This window comes from Cololabis saira, chromosome 2 (assembly GCF_033807715.1).
Source record: "Cololabis saira isolate AMF1-May2022 chromosome 2, fColSai1.1, whole genome shotgun sequence".
Lineage (NCBI taxonomy): Eukaryota > Metazoa > Chordata > Actinopteri > Beloniformes > Belonidae > Cololabis > Cololabis saira.
This window is the reverse complement of record NC_084588.1, coordinates 9,674,168-9,696,245: the sequence shown is the minus strand read 5'-3', so window position 1 is coordinate 9,696,245 and position 22,078 is coordinate 9,674,168. Positions and strand designations below refer to the sequence as shown.

The window sequence follows — 22,078 nt, the reverse complement described above, 5'->3', positions numbered from 1 at the left end:
TAGCACAAGTACAAGTACAGCTTCTGCCACTGCTTTTCAACTGAAGTGAGATCGCTTCTTCAACTGGAGCAGTGAGCCACAAAGCCGCGAGGCAAATGCTACGAACACTGAACGAGACACAACCCGGTCTCCAGCAGCACGCAACACACCATACATCACCATACAACCAAGCCACTTCCTTAGATAATAGGGGTGTAACAATATATCGTGCCACGAAATTTCGCGATACAAAAACGTCACAATACGTGTCGTGGAGGTGACAAAGTGTATTGCGATATTGGGTTATTAATATTAATCTATTGTGTTGACTAGAAACGCGCATCCGACCGCGACCGCGGCCGCGACCGCATCTCGACCCGGGAACCAAAATCTTACTCCGCTCAGAAGAAACTAGTCCCGTCTTGTGGTCCCGTTTTGAGCTCTGAACTTTTACTTATGTAAGGCTGGTGTAGAGTTAAGCCTTACCTTATTAAATTAAACCTTTTTCGGGTCGTGAGTAGGATAAACACGGGGACAACTTCTGCTGAGTTCCAGTGTACTTTAATGTCCCTCAACAGTGTAGGATTTTAGAGCGTCAACACAGCAGCTAGTGCTGTATCACTCCGCCCAATCTAAAACATACTAACAACTACAGATAAACTGACTAGTGTCATTATAGTCCCTGATTTACATCAGAATATAAAGAATATATTTATAAAATAATGAACCTTGAATTACCAAAATAACCTTCTTAACAAAAATAAATCTCCTCTTACACTTATAAGATGAGCATGAATCAATCTTTTTTATGATGCAAAATTGTATGTATTTATTTACTTTTATTTATTTATTTAATTTTAGTTGTTAAATTTCTGGAAAAGAAAAAAGTCAAATCATACATGAGAGAAACTATTCAGTTTGTGGCAAAATATGTTTACTGAAGATGCATAATGCAAACCTGACATTTACTTTTAGTTCAGTTTGTGGAAAATGGTTGGCCTGGCTTTCTCTTTAAAACTTAAACAGTTATAAAGCATTACAAACTGTAACAATAGGGCAAACATACAGCATTGTTTTGTATTTTGTGTCTTTCAAATAAAAGACAATTTTTTCCAGTCATATGTTACTCATTCAAGGTTGTTAAAAAAATACTGCTATAATATCGTATCGTATCGTTATCGTGACCTCAATATCTTGTATTGTACCGTATCGTGAGATTAGTGTATCGTTACACCCCTATTAGATAACTACTCTCAGAGATCAGGACCATGTACAGGTTTGACTCGGTTACGGTCCCCGTCTTTCTGCCCCCCCCCCAGTAGATGCAGCTGAACCACCTCCCCACTCTTAACCCCACAGCTGAGCAAAAACCACACCCAGCCACCACAAACGGCTCCACAAACGAGCATTTAATACACTGGGCCTGCTGAGGTAAGTAAGAAATCAATAAAGTGAAGCTTGTATCCAAAGCTGACTGCAATTGAGCTTGTCGGACTCTATTGGACTGTACCGCTTTCCACATGATCCGGTCAATGTTAGTTCAGACGAGCTTGTTGTCCAGCACCTTCCACTTTTTTTCCTTATTGTAAAAACACACACACATTTGCACAAGTACAATGTAACTTACCATTTGTATTTGACTCACGATAGCAAATAACATCCCTCACAGTTATTGGCCAAAGAAAACACACTCTTCATTCACTCCAGAACAACTTCGGAGATTCAAAGTAACACTAACAAGTTGAGCAGGCTCTGTCTGGTCTGGTTGGGTGTAGAGATCTGCGAGGCATGATGAGATGATGTGTGGCTTGCATAACTGAACCCACTCATCTGAAGCTGAATTAAGACATTGAATCTCAGGAGTGGTGGTCCAAAGGATGTATCTCGTTCTGCAGGGCTGAAAGCTTGGCCTTAGTGTGGTTTACTTTAGCCAGAGAGGCTGCACAAACACTTTGTACTAATGAGAGAAATCTGCATGATGCGTGTGGGCGGACATGAGGATAATAAATCACCAAAGAACAAGCAGCAGTAGGCGTACTGATGATTAATAATGTTGATGGTCATGTTCCGGTATTGTATAATTTTTCTTTTTTTCCCCACTCCTATTTTTGTTCATTTGGTGGCGGGGGTTTATTTTCACAGAACATGTTGTGTTTCATTTCCATTGCCATGGCAACATTGTCTGGTTCACTTGGAAAGTGAGTGCCTGTGATGCGGTAAAGGTAGTTGACACTAACATTTGCATGTCCTTGTTTTTGTGCCATATGGGAGTGTCGTGTCTGTTCCAGTAAACCCTGTAAAGTGTGATGTAAAGATTTATGTCAACAGCTAAAGGCATACTACTGGTTTGAGCTCAAGGTGGAGATAAAAGCCAGGTTGTGTTTTTAAAGCAAAACACATGCTTTTTCATGATTTTCCATATTTGAGTCTCCATATTTGTCCTTTCATTTATCTCTCCTTTTAGCTTTCAGACTAGCAGATCTTCTCTCTAAGTTTTTCTGTTGTTTTGGATGTATCTCTCTTTCCATTTTCATGATTGGAATATGTTTTACAGCAGTTGGGCCAACAGGCTAGTAGTTTTGAGTTTGAATTGGTATATATCTTAGTAAGAAGTTTCATTATTATGTCTCACAGCATACTGGTCAGTGTTAATGACTTTTGAAGTCTAAGTGAAATCTGAGTTGGACAAATGAATTAGCTAACGGTGGAGATTTTTTACACATTTGGACATAAAAGTTAGCTGTATATACTGAATATTGAATTATATGGGAAACCTCATGTCTTAAGGGTGTGCAGTGTTAACCTAAAAAGAAGTCAAGGTTACTGAAAGCTGCTTACACATTAAAACCACTTCATAGCAGTAAATATAATGTGCCATCGCCAAGGTTTGACAAGCTCAGAGTCACAATATTGCAACTGCAGTGAGAGAAACAGACGTGACTTCACCACTTAATGACTCTGAGTCGGCTTCCTGGGGCTTGAGAGCCTCATACCACTCTTTATGTCCTAATATCTGCACAAGTGGGGAACTGATTTCAATTAATGACCAGCAAGGTGATCAGGAGTGTACTCAGCAATCAACTTCATAATAATATATAATATATAATTATATATATATATATATAAAATAATACAATATAAAAGCTTTCTATCTGCGAATAATAGTTTTTTGTAGATGTATAGAATTTATTTATTTTTATCTTAGAGAGAATTAATTCTTGTATTCTGTCTAAAAACTCTACAACTGCTTTTTGATGTTTTCTTTTCTTTTGTATAACCAAACCCTTCAGATGTTTCATCAAATGAAATCCCAAGAATTATCCTTGAACTAATTTCTGCCCCATCTCAATGCAAGTGAGCACAAAGTCTATCCATCTTCTATACCCGTTTAATCCTGCACAAGGTGACAAGGTCTTCTGGAGCCTATCCAAGTTAATTACAGGTGTAAAGCAGGGGTTCACCCTGGACAGGTCGCTAGTCCATAGCAGGATTGAAAACCTACTACAAGTACAGTACAAGGAGAACGTAAACACTGCTAACCACTAAGCTGCCATGCTGCCCATGAATAAATAATGAAAAAATAAATAAACAATAATAAAAGTAAAAAGCCACATCAATCAAAATATGTACAATATATACAAGACAACCAATAATTGCAGTCATGAGGTAATTGCACAAATATTTGACACTGTGAGACTGAGAGTTCAGCAGAGCATCCAGCCTGAGGGGAGAAATGATTAGTGCTCTGTAGCGCCTACAAGAAGGGAGACAATTGAAAAGATTGTGTGCAGGGTGTGAGGGGTCTGCAGAGATGTTCTTAGCCAGTTTCTACCCCGGACTGGTTCAAGTTCTGGATGGAGGGAAAGTGTTCTCCGATTATTCTCTCTGCTGTCCATCACAGTCTGTATCTGTCCTTTTGGTGGCCGGTCCAAACCAGACCAGTGATGGAACAGGAAAGACTGGATGATGCCAGAGTAGAAGGTGATGAGCAGCTCCTGGGGCAGGTTAAACTTCCTCAGCTATCTCAGGACGTACAACCTCTGCGCCTTCTTGAGGACAGTGGCTGTGTGGACGGTCCGCTTCAGATCACGGGAAATTGAAACTCAGAAACCTAAAAATGTCCACATTAGACTGTGTTGCTGAGGATGGTGAGGGGAAGGAGTGGCAGGGGTTTCCTCCTAAAGTCCACTCTCCACAGTCTTGGGTGGGTTTAGCCTCGGAGGGTTCTGACTGCACCATTGGACCATCTATTACACTTCCTGTCTGTGTGTAGACTTCCTGGATCAGTCCAATGATAGTGATGTCATCTGCATACTTGGGGAGTTTCCCAGAAGGGCTCCCTAAGGAACAGTCATTGGTGTAGAGAGAGACGGGCAGTGGGGAGAGGACACATCCCTGGGGGGCTCCAGTGCGGATGGTCTGGGTGTTGGAGGTGACAGTCCCCAACCTCACCTGCTGCCTCCTGTTAGTCAGGAAGCTGCTGATCCACTGACAGGTGGAGGTGGGCACAGTGAGGTGGGTGGGCTCTTGGTGGAGGATTTCAGAGATGAACGCTGAGCTAAAATTTACATATAAAATCCGAGCATACGTCTCTGGACAGTGGAGATGTGGTGGAGGCCCACATTAACTTCAGGTAGGGGAACTGCAGGAGGTCCAGCAAAGAGTCTGATGTCCTTCATGTGACTCAACACCAGTCTCTCAAAGGACTTCATGACAACTGAGATTGTCTTTATGTAGTTCTCAATGAAATTATAGCTGGTTCAGCTAGAACTTCAGTCTTTGCACAACACACTTGGCTCTAAACCTTTTTTCTTTCTTTCTCTTTTTGTGATGCATTCATAGATAACATGACATGGAGCTCATCAAATAAGGGGTTTAATGGGTGTAATTTTATTCTTCTGTAAAGCACTTTGAATTGCCTGGTGTATGCATTGTGCTATACAAATAGATTTGCCTTGCCTCGCCGTTAGACTGTGTCTGTGTGACACTCTTCTCAGTTACAAAGGCTGTAAAAGAGCAGCTAGAGATTTCTACCAAAGCATTTGCTAAAAGTCTTACATAGATAGTAGATGGAAGACAAAACTAGCTGCAGACATGATATTTTGGCTTTCCTTTGGCTTTCGATTGTTTGGATTTCACTCCTTGTGAATCAGAATGATCGATACGAAACCCGCAGCATTTAAAAGCCAGCATCCACTAGGATTTCATTTTGCTGGAGGTCAGAGCCAATCAGCAGCTCCTTGATGACATGACTCACTGTCAGGTTTTAGTCATTTATATCTGCAGCACCAGAAGAGGCTCAGCATTTTGGATATGCAGAGAGGAGGTTGTGCATAATGTCTTTCATGGCTCTTTTGTGAAGGACACACATTTAAGTATTCAAGGTTTCCCCGTCTCTTCCGTTTTGTGTGCGCCTGGTCATGCTGGATTTCCATCAGAGGACCGGTCCGGTGTCGAGTTTCATCTCTGAAAGAGGAGAGAGTTGGTGGTGAAGGATAGATGCACACACACACACACACAGACAAAGACAGAGAGATGACAGTGGGAAAGGAGAGAAGGCCACCCCAGTATACTCTGTGCTTATGTCCTTCAGCACATTGTAAAGTTCTTCCTCAGTTCATTTCCACTCTCTCTGATTTTACTCTTTTTGAAAACTCTGACTTCCCCTCTGGCTTCTGACCCTCTTCATGTCTGCACCGTGTCATCTTTAGCCTCTTTTCTCTGCTGTCACTATGCATTTTTGTCTCGCGTTTGCAGCAATTCACGTATTTGCATCCCTTCCCATCCCCATCATCTCATTACTCACCTTTTTTCCAACTTCTCCTCTCACTTTGATGCACTGAACTCTTACTTCTTGCCCATTTTCTTCTTCTCTCTTGTCTATCTTTTCTGTTTCCTTTGATTCACTGTTTTATCCCAAAGTCTTCTGGTTCTGCTGTTTTGTTTTGCTATCGTTTTCTCTTTATTTACTACGCCTCCATCTTTTCACCTGTATCTCCTCCATTCAGCTGTATGATTTGGGCTCCCCGGCTGACTCACAGTCCAGCTCACCGGGCTGTCTGACCACAGATAGCAGCTGTGTCAACATGGGTTATCCATCCTGTGGCCGCCGGGGTCGTTGCCATGGTGATTGGGGTTCCTTCAGCTGCCAGTGTGTGCCGGGATACACAGGACACCAGTGTGAACAGGGTAAGCCAAGTCTTTCTTAACTTGTGCATAAAAATTGCTGATACTGCCTTCCACAGCAAAAGAAAATTACCCCAATTTCCCAGGACAGTTGAAGGGGGGAAAAAAGTAGAAAAAAATCTCTGTCACAATTAAAATCAGTATGGAATACAACCCCAAGTCAGCAAAAGCTAGCAAAACCAGAAGAAAAAAACAAAACTACCAGTGATTCTTACATTTATGTTTCATTTTAGTACTTTGCAGGCAGTAAAACAGTTTGTTTTGTTTTTTTGTGGAACTTCATTTCATGTGTGAATATCCACTTATTTTCCCAGGGCCATCAAGGCTTTCACCACTTGTTATCGTTATTACGTCTCACAGCTCGTAAAAGACATTCTGGCATTGAAGGCACAATTTGATGAAGAGGTTCGGTTGTTATTCCGACCCATTATTCCTCCAAACACATCTTAAGTTGGAAAATAGCTGTTGTGCAAGAAAGGGAGTGCTTGTTCAGTTATTAGAGAGAATTGTGTTACAATAGTCATTAAAAATGAAGATGAATTATCAAAATGAATCAATCAAAATGGGGCACCACCTGAATTATCAGGAAATAATAATTAAACAGCACAATCAGTCTCAAAGTAGCTGTTATTCTATGTTTGCCAGCCTGTTGCCCGGGGTGGCGCTATAGAGTAACAGTGAAGGAAGGAGTCCGAGCACAGGCCTTTGCAACCAGCAAATGTTACAAATATGTATAAAATAAACACAAACAACGTCTCTCATTCAAATGAATCCGCATTTATTTACACTGCTGTTAAAAGATAATGAAACCACACTTGGGATAAATTCCTGATACCTAAACTGCACATAAACAACTAACTAAACATGAAAAACACTGTAATTGGGAAATGAGGAAGGACTTTGTTTTCTGTTGTGGAAGAACACGTCAACAAGATCCAGCAACGTGGATGCAGCAATAGACAAATGATAAAATAAACAAACACACTTAAACTAATAAACACAGTTGTGACGGGATCAGCAGTCCGGTTCACAACGTAAAATTACGCTAGTTAAATGTGTTAACTATGTTTCTCTGCCCAGACACAAAACAGCCTCTTACGTGGATCTTTGTAGTTGAAGAAAAAGGTGGTTTGGTCTGGCCGACCAGCGTTCCTTGGTGAACAGCTGGATGGTTACGCTCCACAGGTGATCCTGGTGAAGAGCAGCTCTCTCTCTCCTGCTCTCCTCGTCTCTGTGTGGATGAGGGGATGCAGCTGGGCCTCCTTCGGGTCCAGGTCGATCCGAAGGCGTTCACGTCGTCTGCGCATGAATGGGTCCCTCGATCAGCTCATTTGGGGCTCGGAACGGTCGCTGGTAACACGTTGCAGCGCTGCAGACTGTGGTTGCCATTTCCAGGCAACCAGACGCTTCTTCAGGCCCGATAATGGAGAAGGCCGGTCTCTAACCAGTAGTTTGTCATGCTCAAGTATGAGCTGTTGCCTTCACAGCTCACAGGCTCAGGAGAGAACTCTCTGGGAGAGTGGAGACGGATTGAGAGAGAAGAGAGCGAGATATAGGGGGAACCGCATTAATAGGGCTGCTACAAATCAGCAGGGACCCCTCCTGCGTTTTGGGGTCCATGCCCAATGAGGAGGGTATTCTTTATCACCAAGGGGCCATAAATCACCCAAAGACTGCTGGGGCTTTGAGTCATTATGGAGGTTCCTTTGTTTCAAACCATGTGGTCAGCTGTAAGAAATCGAGGCTGGGCTCAGAGTTAGGCCTCAGAACTAGGCCTCATTATTGAAATTAAGTCGTCCTGTGTTCAATACAGGACTGTGGCCCGACATAGCACAAGGACATCAATTTTGCTTTACTAATTTTAAAACCTGCCACACATTCTCTGTTGCGAAATGTTCGGGCAGACCGGCCCGGGACCAGAACCTTCTCCTTCTTCAGCCAGGAGTTTCTAATATGGGGTTTTGCAATGCATCAGCACACGCTGTCTTGAAGGCCGATTAGTCGTCCACTAATCAGATTATAAATGTCATAATTATTAAATGGCTCTTATTTAACTCTCAGCTTTTACATTTTGCATGAGGTTGTTTAAATGATTTGTTAAACAACAATAAAAGACATCTTCTAATGAACTTGGCCGTCCGTTGACCGGGTGTGGCATAAGCTGACGCCATATTGTTACCCTGGCGCTGTACTAGATTGCACATATACAATTCTCAGCAGAGATATGAAGGCGGATGATGACTCACTCTGTTGAAATTTTCTTTTTACCGACCAGAGTCAACAATTAAATCCATTGGTGACTATTTTTACTATTGATTTTTGTCTACATCGACTAATCATTGCACCCCTATTGTACAGTATCAATGCTGCCATCTGCATCACATCATCCAACTGGTGTTTGCCAAGGGCCCTGATGCAGATCCAGACCATCACAAGCCCCACTTCTGGACCTGTAGCTGATAATAGTTTGCATGGTCCATTCCACCTTAGTTCCTGAGCCGATGGAGCCAATTTCTTTGTGATGGTTCATCAGAGACGCCTGCAAGCGCAGAGTCATCAGTGCTGCCCCATGACAATATTAACACGGGGCCCCTTTCATGCGCGGTGAAGTTTTAATTGACATTAGTGAATCTAGCTCTGTATTGTAGTGCTTGACAAAGATTTCCCAAAGTCATCCCTTGCCATGTGCTTATTTTAGCTGTTGATGAGAGCAGGTACTGAGACTGCAACCTGCCTTTTATTTGCTTCGAAATTCATCCGGATTCCTTCAAAAGTTTAAAGATATGTACTGTAGAATGAGAAATATCCTAATCTCTTTCCATATTTTTACAAAGAACATTGTCTTCAAGAATTCAAATGATTTTCTCAAACTTAGATCTTTTACATAATCTTTCTTTGCTCTTTTTTCAAGGTTTCTGCTTTTCTTACCAGTTGACATTAACTATATTATTTATTTCACCGCATTACTAGCTCTAAATTCACCCCAAAGCAACTTTTTTTGGACTGAGCTGCAGCCCTGAAATGCAAAAATATGTTAACAAATAAAATAAAGTTCAGGAGAATAAACTCAAACTGTCAGCAAATAAATTAAAGTCAAAGGAAATGTGACAACCATGTTTGTTTACTTATTTATTTACTTACTTTCCTCATATCCAACGTCTTTCCTCATTTGAAATGTGTAAATGTCAACGGGGCTAAATGGGTAAAGAGGAGTCTTTTTTTCCGATCCATCATTTTGCGTACTGGTTAGTTTCAAAAATGCAGCTTTCCCTGGTAGCTCAGAACTTCATCTTCATGATATTCAGCATCTAGAGCGAGATAGTAAAGAGGATAAAAAGAGGCACAGAAACGTATTACTGTCCACTGCTTCTCTCAGCCTTCAGGGAAGCTGAACAGTTTTCTTCGTTGCACCATTAGGTTCAAATCTGTAAGGCTACAGTAAATCCCATGGACTCAAATTCATCACAGACATTTTCTTAAACCATACAAATGAAAACCCCACATCTGGTAATTCCACAACCTGAACTGTAACAAAAATAAACAAGTTTGGACTGCAGGTAATTTTAGAACTGAACAAGCAGGTTTCATGCATTTATTCCCGTCAGCCGCTGCTGATTTTCCGACGGCGCTAGGAAGCAGTTCCATCAGCTGTGTGGCATCCTCTTTCCAGATGTTACATATTCTGTTATAAAATGCATAAACAAGTCAATTGCGTTTTCCCTTCGGCATACTTGATTACCGCCGCGGTAATTTCCGTGCTGCTCTGAGAGCAGCATGCAGAATCTTGAAGCCTGAGGAAGAGCGATCCCTGCGAGCCTGGCTGTGCTGAGGGTGTGACTGTGGAGGCGTCGGCCTGACCGCAGCTGTTGGAGGAGACTCGTGGACCAACATAGGATTTGTAATGAGATTCCGGTCCTCCACTGCCTGTAACACGCATCCTCCAGTTGGAGGATCTTCCTGAAGTGAAGCCTCGTCCTGAGTGCAGCCTACATTTAGATTTTACAGGTATTGCTTCATCCATAATGGTACTGCCTCTTCAACAGCAACGACTGTTGTTATACAGTCCCTATTATACACATAAGCTGTATAAAAAGTTACTTTTTATGTCCTCTTTTTTTGAGACATTGATCTAAAAAGCCAGTATAAAAATACCGTGAACATTGGCTTTTACTTGGAAAGACACAAAAGGCTAGAGAGACACTTTTGTTGGCTGTGATGCTTAAGATTCAAACACAAAAATAAAGGCTCCCTCATTTGAGTGGAGCTGAGGAGCTTTGCTGCGTCTCTACATTCCTTCCTTCTCCGTCACTGTCATCACTTAGGACAAGGCTACGACTGCAAAATTATTAGTGTTAATGGTTTTTATATTGCGCACCCCGTGAGAACAGACCTCTGTCCTCCATGAACACAGCGAAACACAAAACAGAGCATTGGGATATTCAGTAGGCCGTGTCTTATCTGTTCCACACTCAGGGCCTGAAAGAAATACAAATATTGATATGACTTTGGCTTCAAGCGAGCTGTATTGCACCATTCAACTCTGTTGAGATTACACTACTTGGAAGAGAGATGAAGAGGTGTGAAATCGATTGATGGAAGAATGTTTCTCTTGCTTATGCTGAAAAGTAAAAAAGTAATAGCTTTGGGAACATTTTAGGTGTTCATTCTGCCTCGCATCATTAGAGAAAAAGGGGGTTCACGTACCCTGTTCAACCGAAGGTTCTGTTTCGGGAGGGGAATTTAGGGACTTCCAAATACTATAACCGAAGGGAGATCCGCTCAAGAGAGAAGCAGATTTATTTAAGCTGAAAAGTGTTTTAAGTCTACTTTACATTTTCGGTTCTCATTGTGATTGTTCTCAATAAAAAGCGCTGACAGGATTCCCCTGTGTGTGTTTGTGTGCACCAGAAGCCCCAGAATATTCCTTCGAAGGCCACAGTCATGTACATTACCAGCTGGCATCCCCACTGCCGGCCCGAAGAACGTGGATCCAAGTTATGGTCCGAACTCGCAAACACAGCAGCGTCATCTTCAGCCTAGTCTCCAGGGAGCAGAGTGAATACCTGCGACTGGAGGTAAGCCTCCCGTGTTTGTGTGTTTGTTTATGTATTTATTTGTTTGGGGGAGTGAGGAGGAGATTTTTTCCATCCTGACTTGACAAGGTTTCTTGTTACATTTGCACGTCCAAGGGAGACGTATATCTCCAGGGAAACGCATCTGATTCACTCATAACCGTAAAGGGAGGTTCGTGTCTCGCCAGGAACAAGTGGGCTTGCTGTTGGCATGTACTGTAGGCACGACACCCAAGCCAAGTATCAAACTACCGATCTCAACCTCACACTCTATTAGAAACCTCAACGAAGTAAACATCGGCTTTCAACAGTCTCGTGGCTGCAGCTAGAAAACGGAGACTCTCCGCTGTTTTAAATCAAGGATACCTACCTTTTTGTTTGCTGCTGCTTTTTAGCAAAACTATTTGAATTCCTCACAAATGTGCTGGAAGTTTAGCTTCACCTGTCTTTGTCTATTTCAGTGTTTGCTGTTTAATCTTATTGGTTTGGTTTAATTATAGTTTCTGTACAGATAAACTGGCCTAAGTTCAATGAAAGTGTTATGCATGCAAGGTCTCCAGGTGATCCTAAGCTTATGGGCTGAAAGGAAGGTTTTTTTTTCCTTCCTAGACACAGCCCACCTCTGTTTCTATTTTACACGTACAAAATAATTTATACCAATTTATCAATTGAAAAAATGAATGCCTACCGATTTTATTGGAAAAGGAAATGTATCTGTAATTTTAGTAGGTGATGCCTAATGATGTCATTCAGAACCTCTTCTCCGATGACTGACAGCTAAAGCTGCACGTGCAGCCTGTGATGGCTTCGCCGTGGCTCCCGGCTTGTTTGTTTAATAGCTCCAGGCGCGTGTATCCGTCGCCGTCTTACATAAAAAAGACAAACGTTCCTCTGGAGGGGAGAGGAAAGAGGGTTTAATCGACGTTTTGGACTTTAATGACACAATCAACCCTTTTCAATTCAAAACCAGATGACTCACCAGATAGGCACCTGATGATGTAAGCAGTCCAATCCAGGGGGCTTTTTTTCTACGGTCTATTAGCCTTTGTCTTCAGGGGAAGATCAGAAATGTAGGCTGCTGTTTTCATATGGGCACTACAATGATTTTGCAGTATTGTCTATGGCCTTCTTTAGTAAGGACGTGCATAATAAAACAAGAAAGAAGGCCATTTATCACGATGTCTGTCAACCACCTCCAATATGAGGGCTTCATCAGAAAGCAGTGGCAATGTTTACCTGATTAGGTTGATGATTAAATATTTTCAATCAATCAATCAATCAAACTTTATTTATAAAGCACTTTTCATACATTATATCTAGTACATGTTTGAAAATTGTATGTTTTGCATGTTTAAAAAGTTAAAACATGGTCCAAACCCCCCTGAGGGCTCCCACCGAAGACACACTGGAAATTAAGAACTAAAACGAAATCTACCATAAAATGATAAGAACGTGATATAGTATGAAATGTAAAATAATAATAATAATAATAATAATGATAATAATTACAATAAAATTCAATAAAAAAATGTAATAAAATAAAATTAAAAAAAAATTAAATTAAAAAAAGTATAAAATTCAATAAATAAAATAATAATAGAAATAAATAAAAAAAGTTTAGATAAAACTGGAATAGGATATACAATGATATTAACTAAAAGCAAGACTAAAAAAGTGGGTCTTTAGCCCTTTTTCTTCTTTAAATATCAACATTCTCTGCGGCCCTCAGGTCCACTGGCAGGCTATTCCACAGTTGTGGGCCTTAGAAGCGGAAGGCCGCCTCACCATGTGTTTTTGTATTAACTTTTGGACTTAATGAAAGGCCAGTACCAGAAGACCTCAAGGTCCGCAAGGGTCAGTACGGTAAAAGTAGTTCTGCAGGATAAGATGACCAAGACCATTAAACAGGAGCCGCTACGAGGACGCAAACAGAGAACATGGCGCATTGCTTTGCCTGGAAAACAAAGTTCAGTTAAAACGTTAAACCCTGAGAGCGACAAAATGTTTGCATGATCACATTTTTTGGCTGAAAGTGCTCAGCAGCCCCGATCAGGTCCTGTTTTTTGTATAACTGGGATTTATCAGATCAGTCAGTAATAAAGAGAGATTGCACTCTTTGACGTTGGACTTGTACAGCATGACATTTACGCCTTTATATTAGGCTTATAATGATGTAAACGTTGGGAAAATGGATTTGACTATTCTAATACACTGAGGTAGAACTCATTATTCTTATTAGGTGTCAGGTTGTAATTCAGAGTTATTGTGATTAATTTGCTGATTATTTTCTCAGTTGATTGATTCATAATCTCAGAAAATGTACTCTAAACCCAGAAGGACCCCAGTGTTTGCTTTTATGAAATGAAATTAACGAAATAATGAATGAACAAAATGAATTTTTATGTGATTATTATGATTTCTTTGCCCTTTATCGTGTTCAAGGGCTTATTACTTCATGCAGTTCCCCTTCACAGGAGCCGTCTTTTAAACTATGTGGGGAGTCCCACTCTGTCGCTTGTTATTTTGCTCACCTAATATCTGTTTTATATTTGTTCAATTTCTAGTGTCCTCATTTTCTTCTTAATTGGGTGGACTTTTGTCTCCTGGGATCAGACAGTACCTTTCTAATCTTTTTCCAGTTTGCCACCTCCTGCGGCGATCACATGTATTGATCAGACATGAGTGTCCTAACTAATGATGGTCACAGCTTCCATAACTCAGCTGCCATCACAGGGCGACCTCTCCTGCAACCCCACTCTGTCATTCACGTTTCCTCCTTGTATTCATGACTTTCTACGCTTCATTTTAAATGTCACTCTGCTCCCTTAGCACAGCACATGGGGGAAAGTTCGCATCATTAATCCACCTTACAAAGTGCATTTATTCCTGCATGCAGGCACTTTGGGAATATGTGTAATCTTGTAGGATGGCTCCCCTCAAATGAAGCATGGGAAATCCTCATTGCTTGACACATAAACATACTCTGCCACTTTTTTTTTTTTTTTAATTTACTGGGGTGGATTTCAAAGTGTGGTGCATTTTATCTTTTGATTAAATGTTCACATTTGATCAGAATAACTCATCTGTGCAGTGACTCTTGTCTACATACACATCCAGCATGTCAATACCCGGCCGTTTCTTACAGTCCTGTATGTCTTGATTGTTTACTCAAGCATTTTACTCCTAAAGTAGTTCAACTCCTTATGAGAGTTAAAGAACAAACTATTTTTAGGTGATGTAAGGAACTCTTGTCACATTTAAAAGAAGTGGGAATATTGAGTTTTATCTTGAGTTTATCTTGTTGGTGTCTAAAGAATTGTCTGTAATTAGTAAGCATTTCCAGGAGAAAGCATCCTCCTAAAAGGAACATGGCAGCATTGATTAGGTGTGCCTTATGCTTGCAGAATACACATCAACCACCCACAAACCTCATGGAACGACGTCCTTAAGGAGTACAAACCATCAAAAGTTTTACAACAACTCAGTTTTAAGACAAGAAGTTGCCCAGAACTGAAGAATAATGTATATTTCAGAATTATGCGTCAGCATGTGACCTTAACTGTCAGCCACGGAGGAGGAAGTGTGATGGTCTGGGGCTCTTCTGCTGGATCCAGTCCACCCGGGCATTCAGCACCATGTAGTACCTTCTGGTATGACCCAGTTGGTCAGGGGTTCATCCCACGGCAAGAATGACCCCAAACATAAGTCTAAGCTATGCCAGATCTAACATATGTGAAAGAAAACATGACAGTAAGCCGGAAAACATGTAGTGGTCAGTCCCAGACTTGAACCCCATCGAGCTGGTTTGGGATGGACTGAACAGAAGAGTGACAGAAAAGCGTCTTGGAAGTGTTGCACGTTGATGGGAACTAACTCATACATGTGGAGATGAAGATGCTTCAGTAAAACATGTGGCTTATTTCAGCTTCTACATCAGGGGTTCTTAACCTTTCTGACCTTGGGGCCCAATTTTTTCAGTACAGAGTGGCCCGAGGCCCGTTAAATATTAACACTGTATAGCAGCGAAGGTCCAGAACATCATAATAAATATATATATATATATATATATATATATATATATATATATATATATATATATATATATATATATATATTCAAGTAGCCTCATAGTTGTATCAACATCTGCATCTGACTGTTATATTTAAAAAGTACATATTTGCCCATTAACATGTGTAACTTCAATTACACATTTTTTTCTCTTAAAAATAAAATAAATAAATAAGATTTTATTTTATTTTTCAAATGCTATCTTATTTTATTTCTTTACCAGCAGTTTGAATTTCCCCTTTTCTTTGTTAATTGTCTCAACACATTTTTATAATAAATTAATATAAACACATCTTAGCAATTTAAAAGTTTTGCAGTTTTTCTTTCTTCCCCTTAATCTTATGCCCTCACTTTCTGTCGTTCAGTGAGAGAACTGAGCTCTAATTTCTCCTGCCAGGACTTTAAATCTGGGCTGGATGGTGTCAGGTTCTCATGCATATGAGAAGGTGCTCATTGATGAACCTGGAACGATATTTAGTTTTAATTATGTTCATTGTGGAGAAAGCTGCTTCACAGCTGTATGTGGACCCAAACATGTTTAAGATGGTCAGCTTATTTTCTGTGACTTCAGTTCAGACTTGAGTGGATATGTTTGATGAAAAACTTTGTGTTTTGTTTCAGTGGCGTTTTACTTTTGCACTTTGAACGCCACGGTCTCTGAACGTATGAGACACTGGTTTTGTCCCAGTGGGAAGACTGAACCAGGATGAATCTGTCCATTCCGGGTTGAACTTCCCTTTCCACCTGTTAGGCTTCTCATCTCTGTAAGAGTCAAGCTAATTACTTACTAAGTAACTTACTAAGTTTTATTTACATTAATAAGTTGTCAGGACTGCGCGTGTCGGATTTCATCCGAGCCTGATCAGCTGAGACGGCCGGGCAGAACCCGCAGCTCTCTGGCCGCTGCAGCAGAGTCACTTTCCGATGCTTTTGCGAGCCCGAACAACAGTCCAGTCCAGCAGACACATCTACATGTACAATCCTTCAGCAGTAACGATGGAGCCGCCCGAGCGGCACCGACCTCCCCGGCTGCGCGGACGAGTCAGGGCTCGCTCTGGGCGCAGACCCAAGTAATCGATCCCTGATCCTGGTGGATCTAAACGTACTCTGTGCAAAATGAAGGATTTTCTCTATAAATACACACCATTTCTCTTACTATTACACCTAGAGCTAGCTGAGGGTCTTCTTCTCCTCATTTGGTCGGGAGTTGCTATGCAGTCCCGCGGCCCTCGCGGCCCACACGTACAAAACTGAATTTTTTTCGCGGCCCACTAGATGGCGCCCACACTTGGGCCGCGGCCCTATGGTTAAGAATCACTGTTCTACATGACTGACTGAGCTGCTGAGCTGCAGCAGCCCCGTCACTCTTTGGATCAACATTCCAGAATACAGGAACTAACTTGATAACAATGATATGACTTTCAAAGACATTTTGATCTTTGATATCTGTCTCTGATGTTCCTCCGGCTGCAGGGAGCTGTTGTCAGCAGAAAGAGACGACCGAAGGCTACGTCACTGTGTAATGGCATTGACTACACAACATTTTGCCATGTGCTGCAAATTGCAGACAAGCAGCAGCAACGCTATTAATCCATTAGCCTAGAAATCTAGATGTACTGCTAGCAAATTTATATTAGCTTTACAGGTCCTATAATATGCTAGGTTCACAGCCTGAGAGGAGTGGGTACAAACACTGACACAAGCTTTCAAAGCAGTCACGGCGTTTGTCTTTCTGTAACTGTCAGTTATTCCTGCCACCCAGTGTTGTGCATGAACAAGTTCAAATGAACGTGTTCATTGAACACGTTCATTTCTGTGAGAACGTTGAACTGAACGCAACATATTTGCAAATAAAGAACTAGAACGTGAACTTGTTCAGATCTGCAGATCATGAACTAGAATTTGAACTGTTCAGATTATGAGTTTCAGCTTCACTGTTTAGATCCAATTATTACTGAATACATGTCAGCACATTTAAAATACTCGACGAGACGACGACTTCACACTACATTACCCACAATGCAGTGCACACTAGTATAACAATGGGCACCAGCTCCATGGCAACGGCGGGCCGAGCCCGGTATAGTGTCTACATGACCAGTGAAGAGAGAGACGTTGCAGACGAAGCGTCAGCGATCCGTCAGGTGATGATCCGCTTATGATTATCTGCGGGAATTTTACACATCGTCTCCCAAAGAGTCAGAGAGTAAAAATCTAACCTTTCTGAGCAAATGATGTCCACCTGCGCTGAGAAAACAAGTCTGAGCGTCTACCTCGTCAACTTCACATTTGAAATGTCATGTGGAGTTAAAGCATCCGTCCAGTGAGAGAAAATATCTGCGAGTCCTTGACAATCAAAAAAAGTCATCAGGAAAGGCCAAGAATGTAAATGTAAAAGCAGGACAACAACCACCCAACAGCCCCAAACGACCCCAGTCATACCTGCAGCCTTAAAGGAGCTTGAGGCCGGATTGTGGCAAGATTTATGAAGAAAATCCGTATACATTTTAAGTTTTCTAGTAATAATGTCAGATGAAGCGTTCCAAACCCAAAAGAATGAGCCCTCTAGTGTATCTCTCCTTTGCCTTGAACAGGCTGTGTGCTGCAAAATCTGCTGCAATTTCCCGGGCCAGAATTTCCCGCGCTGTCCTGCGGATGTGACGTCACATGGCGCTGCATGCGCGTTCTCCCCGTTCTCCCGTGCCGGCTTCACTGTTGGCTGCAGTACCCCCAACGGCCGTCGTGGTGAAGGGTGGCGCTAGAGAGTCTCATTTCTTAAAAGGAGCCTCAAGCTCCTTTAAGGGGTTTAATTTCCCTGCAACAGGTACACAAATTGATAATGCACTACATTGTTGGAGATTTACAGCCTCTGAGTAAAGTTGAAAAGCCACTAGGACAATACATGATTGTATACTGTGAACAGTTTTAGGATAGGGTGGTGTTTCATTCGTACTTCTCAAGTATGAACTTGCACTGCTGCCATCTGACGGACTCCTGCATCCAGGTCCTCACCACAACCCATCCCTAACGCAGACAAGGAGATGGTGGAGGAAACAGTTTTTTTTTGAGCCGTGCTGTCTCATTCATGGTATTGGTGGTAGGTTTTTCAGCGGCCGGCTCTCCAGGCCAAGATGCTCCACATCCTTCCCCTCCAGCATCAGCTTCAGCAGATCTGCCGCCCCGCTGCCAAAGCACAGTGGATTTAACTTGCCTCTGTCCAAAACAAACAACCATTCTTTCCGAGCTGGCCACCTTTTTTTCCGAGAGCGTTTTACTCTGAGCCAGTCTGGTTCTCCAATTTTCTGAGTGTTCAGCGGCTATCCCTGTTGTTGCACATTTTTACCACATGTTGACCATAATCTGTTTTAGCTGTGTGAGCCAGTTTCCCTTTCTTCACCCTCTGTGAGTGAAATTAATCTCTCTTGTCTGTTTCTCTGGGCCTTTCATGCACACTGGCCTCGCCACGGCTCCCCCACTTCTCCACCTAATGTGTGTGCTGGTAGTGATTTCTTCGTGGGCTGGATCAGAATATGCACCTCAGGTTCTTACTGACATATGTGGCTGTCAGCCTCATCCCCTTTTTTTTTTCTTTTTTCTTTTTTCTCCTGTTCAACGAGCAGTGATCATAAGCTTGGTTGTCTTTAATAGCCACAGACACTCTTCATGTGGAACGGCCTACATGTCTGCAGCAAATGGATGTACAGAATTATTGCTACACGCATACGCGGTTTTTCAAGGATAACAACAGGGTGAAACGATATCCAGCCTTGATCTGCCTCGCTTTAACAGATGCATCATGAAAACACCGTTTTACTTACTCACAATAAAGTATCTTCTCAAACATATCCTTCAGGTTCCAGCATCTTGTTTCATACTTTCATACCCAAGCTATGATCCAAAGTTATTTTCTATGCACACACTCCTATCCCACGTCCCTTTTTAAAGTGCAACTTTGAGCTTCATAGTCCATCAGGGATTCAGCTATTTTCAGGCCATCAGAGGCCAGTGTTGCGTGGGCTCGGTCCTGCATAGCACTCTTTGGAAAGCCAAGGGTCATCTGCTGTTATATGTAGCCATACTATCCAAAAATGCAATAGGGCAGTCCAAAAAACACCTCTTACACGTCAAAATTACCAACACATATCCTGCGTCTCAAATATCTGTCTCAGTTTCATCCTGCCACGGGTCCTTGAGAGAGCTTACGTATTGATATTGACTTTAGTATTTTCTTTTTCGTACACACAAATATTTGGTGGACAATATTGTGTCATCAAAGCCGTCACTCTCATCCCTGCTGGATGGTTGTAAAGGTTCAGACTCTTCATCTTGTGTTGTGTTATTGTTTGTGCCAACAAGATCAGCGTTCACGTGATTCTCCATGACATGTCAACGGATGAAAGTCTGTTGTATATCCACCTTTCTTCAATGATTTATTCCAGTTCCGCTTCTTTCCTGTAAAATCCAAAACAATTTCGATACGTTGGACTCGGCGGTACATCGTAAACTATAGCAGCTTTGGTTGTCAGACCTGCTGCTTTTTGCATTACAGTGAAAGCAAACACCGTGAGCACATGCATCACTTTCACAGCCGGATCCGACCAGGTGGAAGGACTGGTGCACAGTTTGAAATTGGGTGTAGACTCTGCTCGAGTTTTGTAACGGTACAGACCTTCATTGAGGTCCTGCTTTGTTTCTAAAAATAAAAAAAAAAGATCTGCTGCAAAAGCTCATTTAATCAAATTTTAAATATAGATAATTTTTGTATTATCATTTTATATTTGATGTATTGTATCCATTTACATTTAAACCTATCGTTACTTAGCAAGTGGATACTTTATCAGTGGGGGGTGTTATGCATAAATGACATTTAACGCACAGCTCTAAGTCTTCATATAGATATTAATGTCAGCACCTCCATTAACATCAAGGACAGACTGAAGGTAATGCTGTTCAGGGTAACTTCAGGGGACTCGGTGGCTGCTTTTACCACAGTTCTCCAAAGCCACAGTCCTGCGCTGTGACTTGACATTCACTGATGAAAGGTTTTCTCCAGATGCTGTTTTGCCACACTAATGCTTCCTGCAGGCCCACGCTAAGAGCTGATTTAGTTTTGCAAGGACACCTCTCCCAAGAGATGGAAAGAGTGGACAAAATTCCTAAGTGAAACAAAGGTGTCAACTCCCAGACTGGTTAGACTATAGATAGTACAGTGTACTATTGCATTTGAATATATATAGATGTCAGGCTGTTTTTTTATTTCATTTAGTAGTTGGCAGCGTTGTCTTTTTTTTTTTTCTTTTTTTCCCAGACATTGACAACTTGGTAAATGGAGACTTTAAAACCCATATTTTCAGCAAATTATAAGAAGCATCAAATCAGTCCTGGACTGGGGTTTCTGCAGATAATTTAATATAAATTACAGTCATCTGCCTTCTGGCGGGTAAGAATTCAATCAATATTTGCCCAGCAGCTTATACTATTTTTTTTATGACTAGATCATTATGCAGTCTCTAAAGCAGTAGACTGCAGGTTAAAACGCTGGAGACCGGCACGTGTTTTTGAATTGTGTAACTCCAAAACATGTGACGGTCTCCAGAGTTTTAGCAAATTCCAGCTACTGATTGAACTTGGTTTCACTTCCTATTTAAATAAAAAATTAAAAGACATTGGATGAGGAATTCCTTTCACCTGTTGTATTTGTGCACTGTCTTCATGAGGAGATGAAGATGTCACGTGCGTGTCTGCCGCACTGACGTGCAACAGCGTTCTGAAGCACCTGGAGGAATGAGAGCGTCCCTGCTGTGGGACCGCTGATTCAAACATCCAGACGTAAACCTTCACGCCCATCAATCATGTACTGCCCTGGAGCGGCGGAGGAGGAGGAGGAGCTGCGTCGCACCGCTCTGTTCAGTTGTAACCGGGGTTAAAATCAGGTGGCTGTGAGATTGTCTGGTTTAAAAGCTCGGTCCCCGGCTGATTTCTGGACATAATTAATCCCTCATCACAGAGCCTTGAAACAGGCCTCATTTTTTCACTGATAAATAACCTTGGGGTTGTGAAGAGCAGAATGATGAACACATTGATAGTTGAAAGGAGAGACGCATTATGCAGCAGAGTCAGGCGTAAAACTTAGTGGAGATAATCAAATTCAGCCTTTTTGTCCAAGTTCTTCCATCGAACATACAGTTTATCTATAAAGGTAGCCCACCTGTGTCCCTGAAACACGTCCCCTCCGTTGCCTCTGCTTCTCTTCCCATCTTATATAATTCTTCTGTTTATTTGGCAGCAGTCGCAGAGATGGAGACAATTACGCCCAGTGGGACACTTGGAGGAACGGTTTAAAATTGAAATGGAAGGACCCGCCCACCGCCGAGTCGTTCTTAATGCAGCCTTGAGTCGTTGCTCTCCTCTATCCGGGCTCTCATCCCCCACTCCCACGCGTTCCTTTCGAAGGACAAGCATGCAGAAATGCCCGTCCTGCATCATTTAAACGGATGTTCCTGTGTTAAACACACGTGTTACACCAGCAAAGGAGAGCCGGTTGTGATGAAACAGCTGATTGTGCAGCTTCTGCCATTGTGTCTTCCACTTCTCCCACACAGGCCTGGACCCTACAAGACGCTGTTTGTGCCTTTCTGGTACCGAAAGCAGGGTGTCTTTGTAGGAGTCAGGAAAATCAGAAGATAAAATGGCAGCTTTTTCATGACTATTTCTTTTTTTTTCGGCCGTCGCAGCAGTACAAATGAGATCCTGCAGGGTTTTGTAATCACACG

General features: G+C 41.9%; 1 protein-coding gene across 1 annotated transcript in view; it reads left to right on the top strand.

Moving 5' to 3' along the window:
- Positions 1 to 22,078, top strand: part of si:ch211-186j3.6 (neural-cadherin) — a 361,581-nt gene that overhangs the window by 274,646 nt on the left and 64,857 nt on the right. Inside the window, exons 31-32 of the mRNA XM_061737325.1 lie at positions 5,988 to 6,168; positions 11,074 to 11,240. Coding sequence (XP_061593309.1) covers positions 5,988 to 6,168; positions 11,074 to 11,240 — 348 coding nt within the window. The remainder of the gene's footprint in view (positions 1 to 5,987; positions 6,169 to 11,073; positions 11,241 to 22,078) is intronic.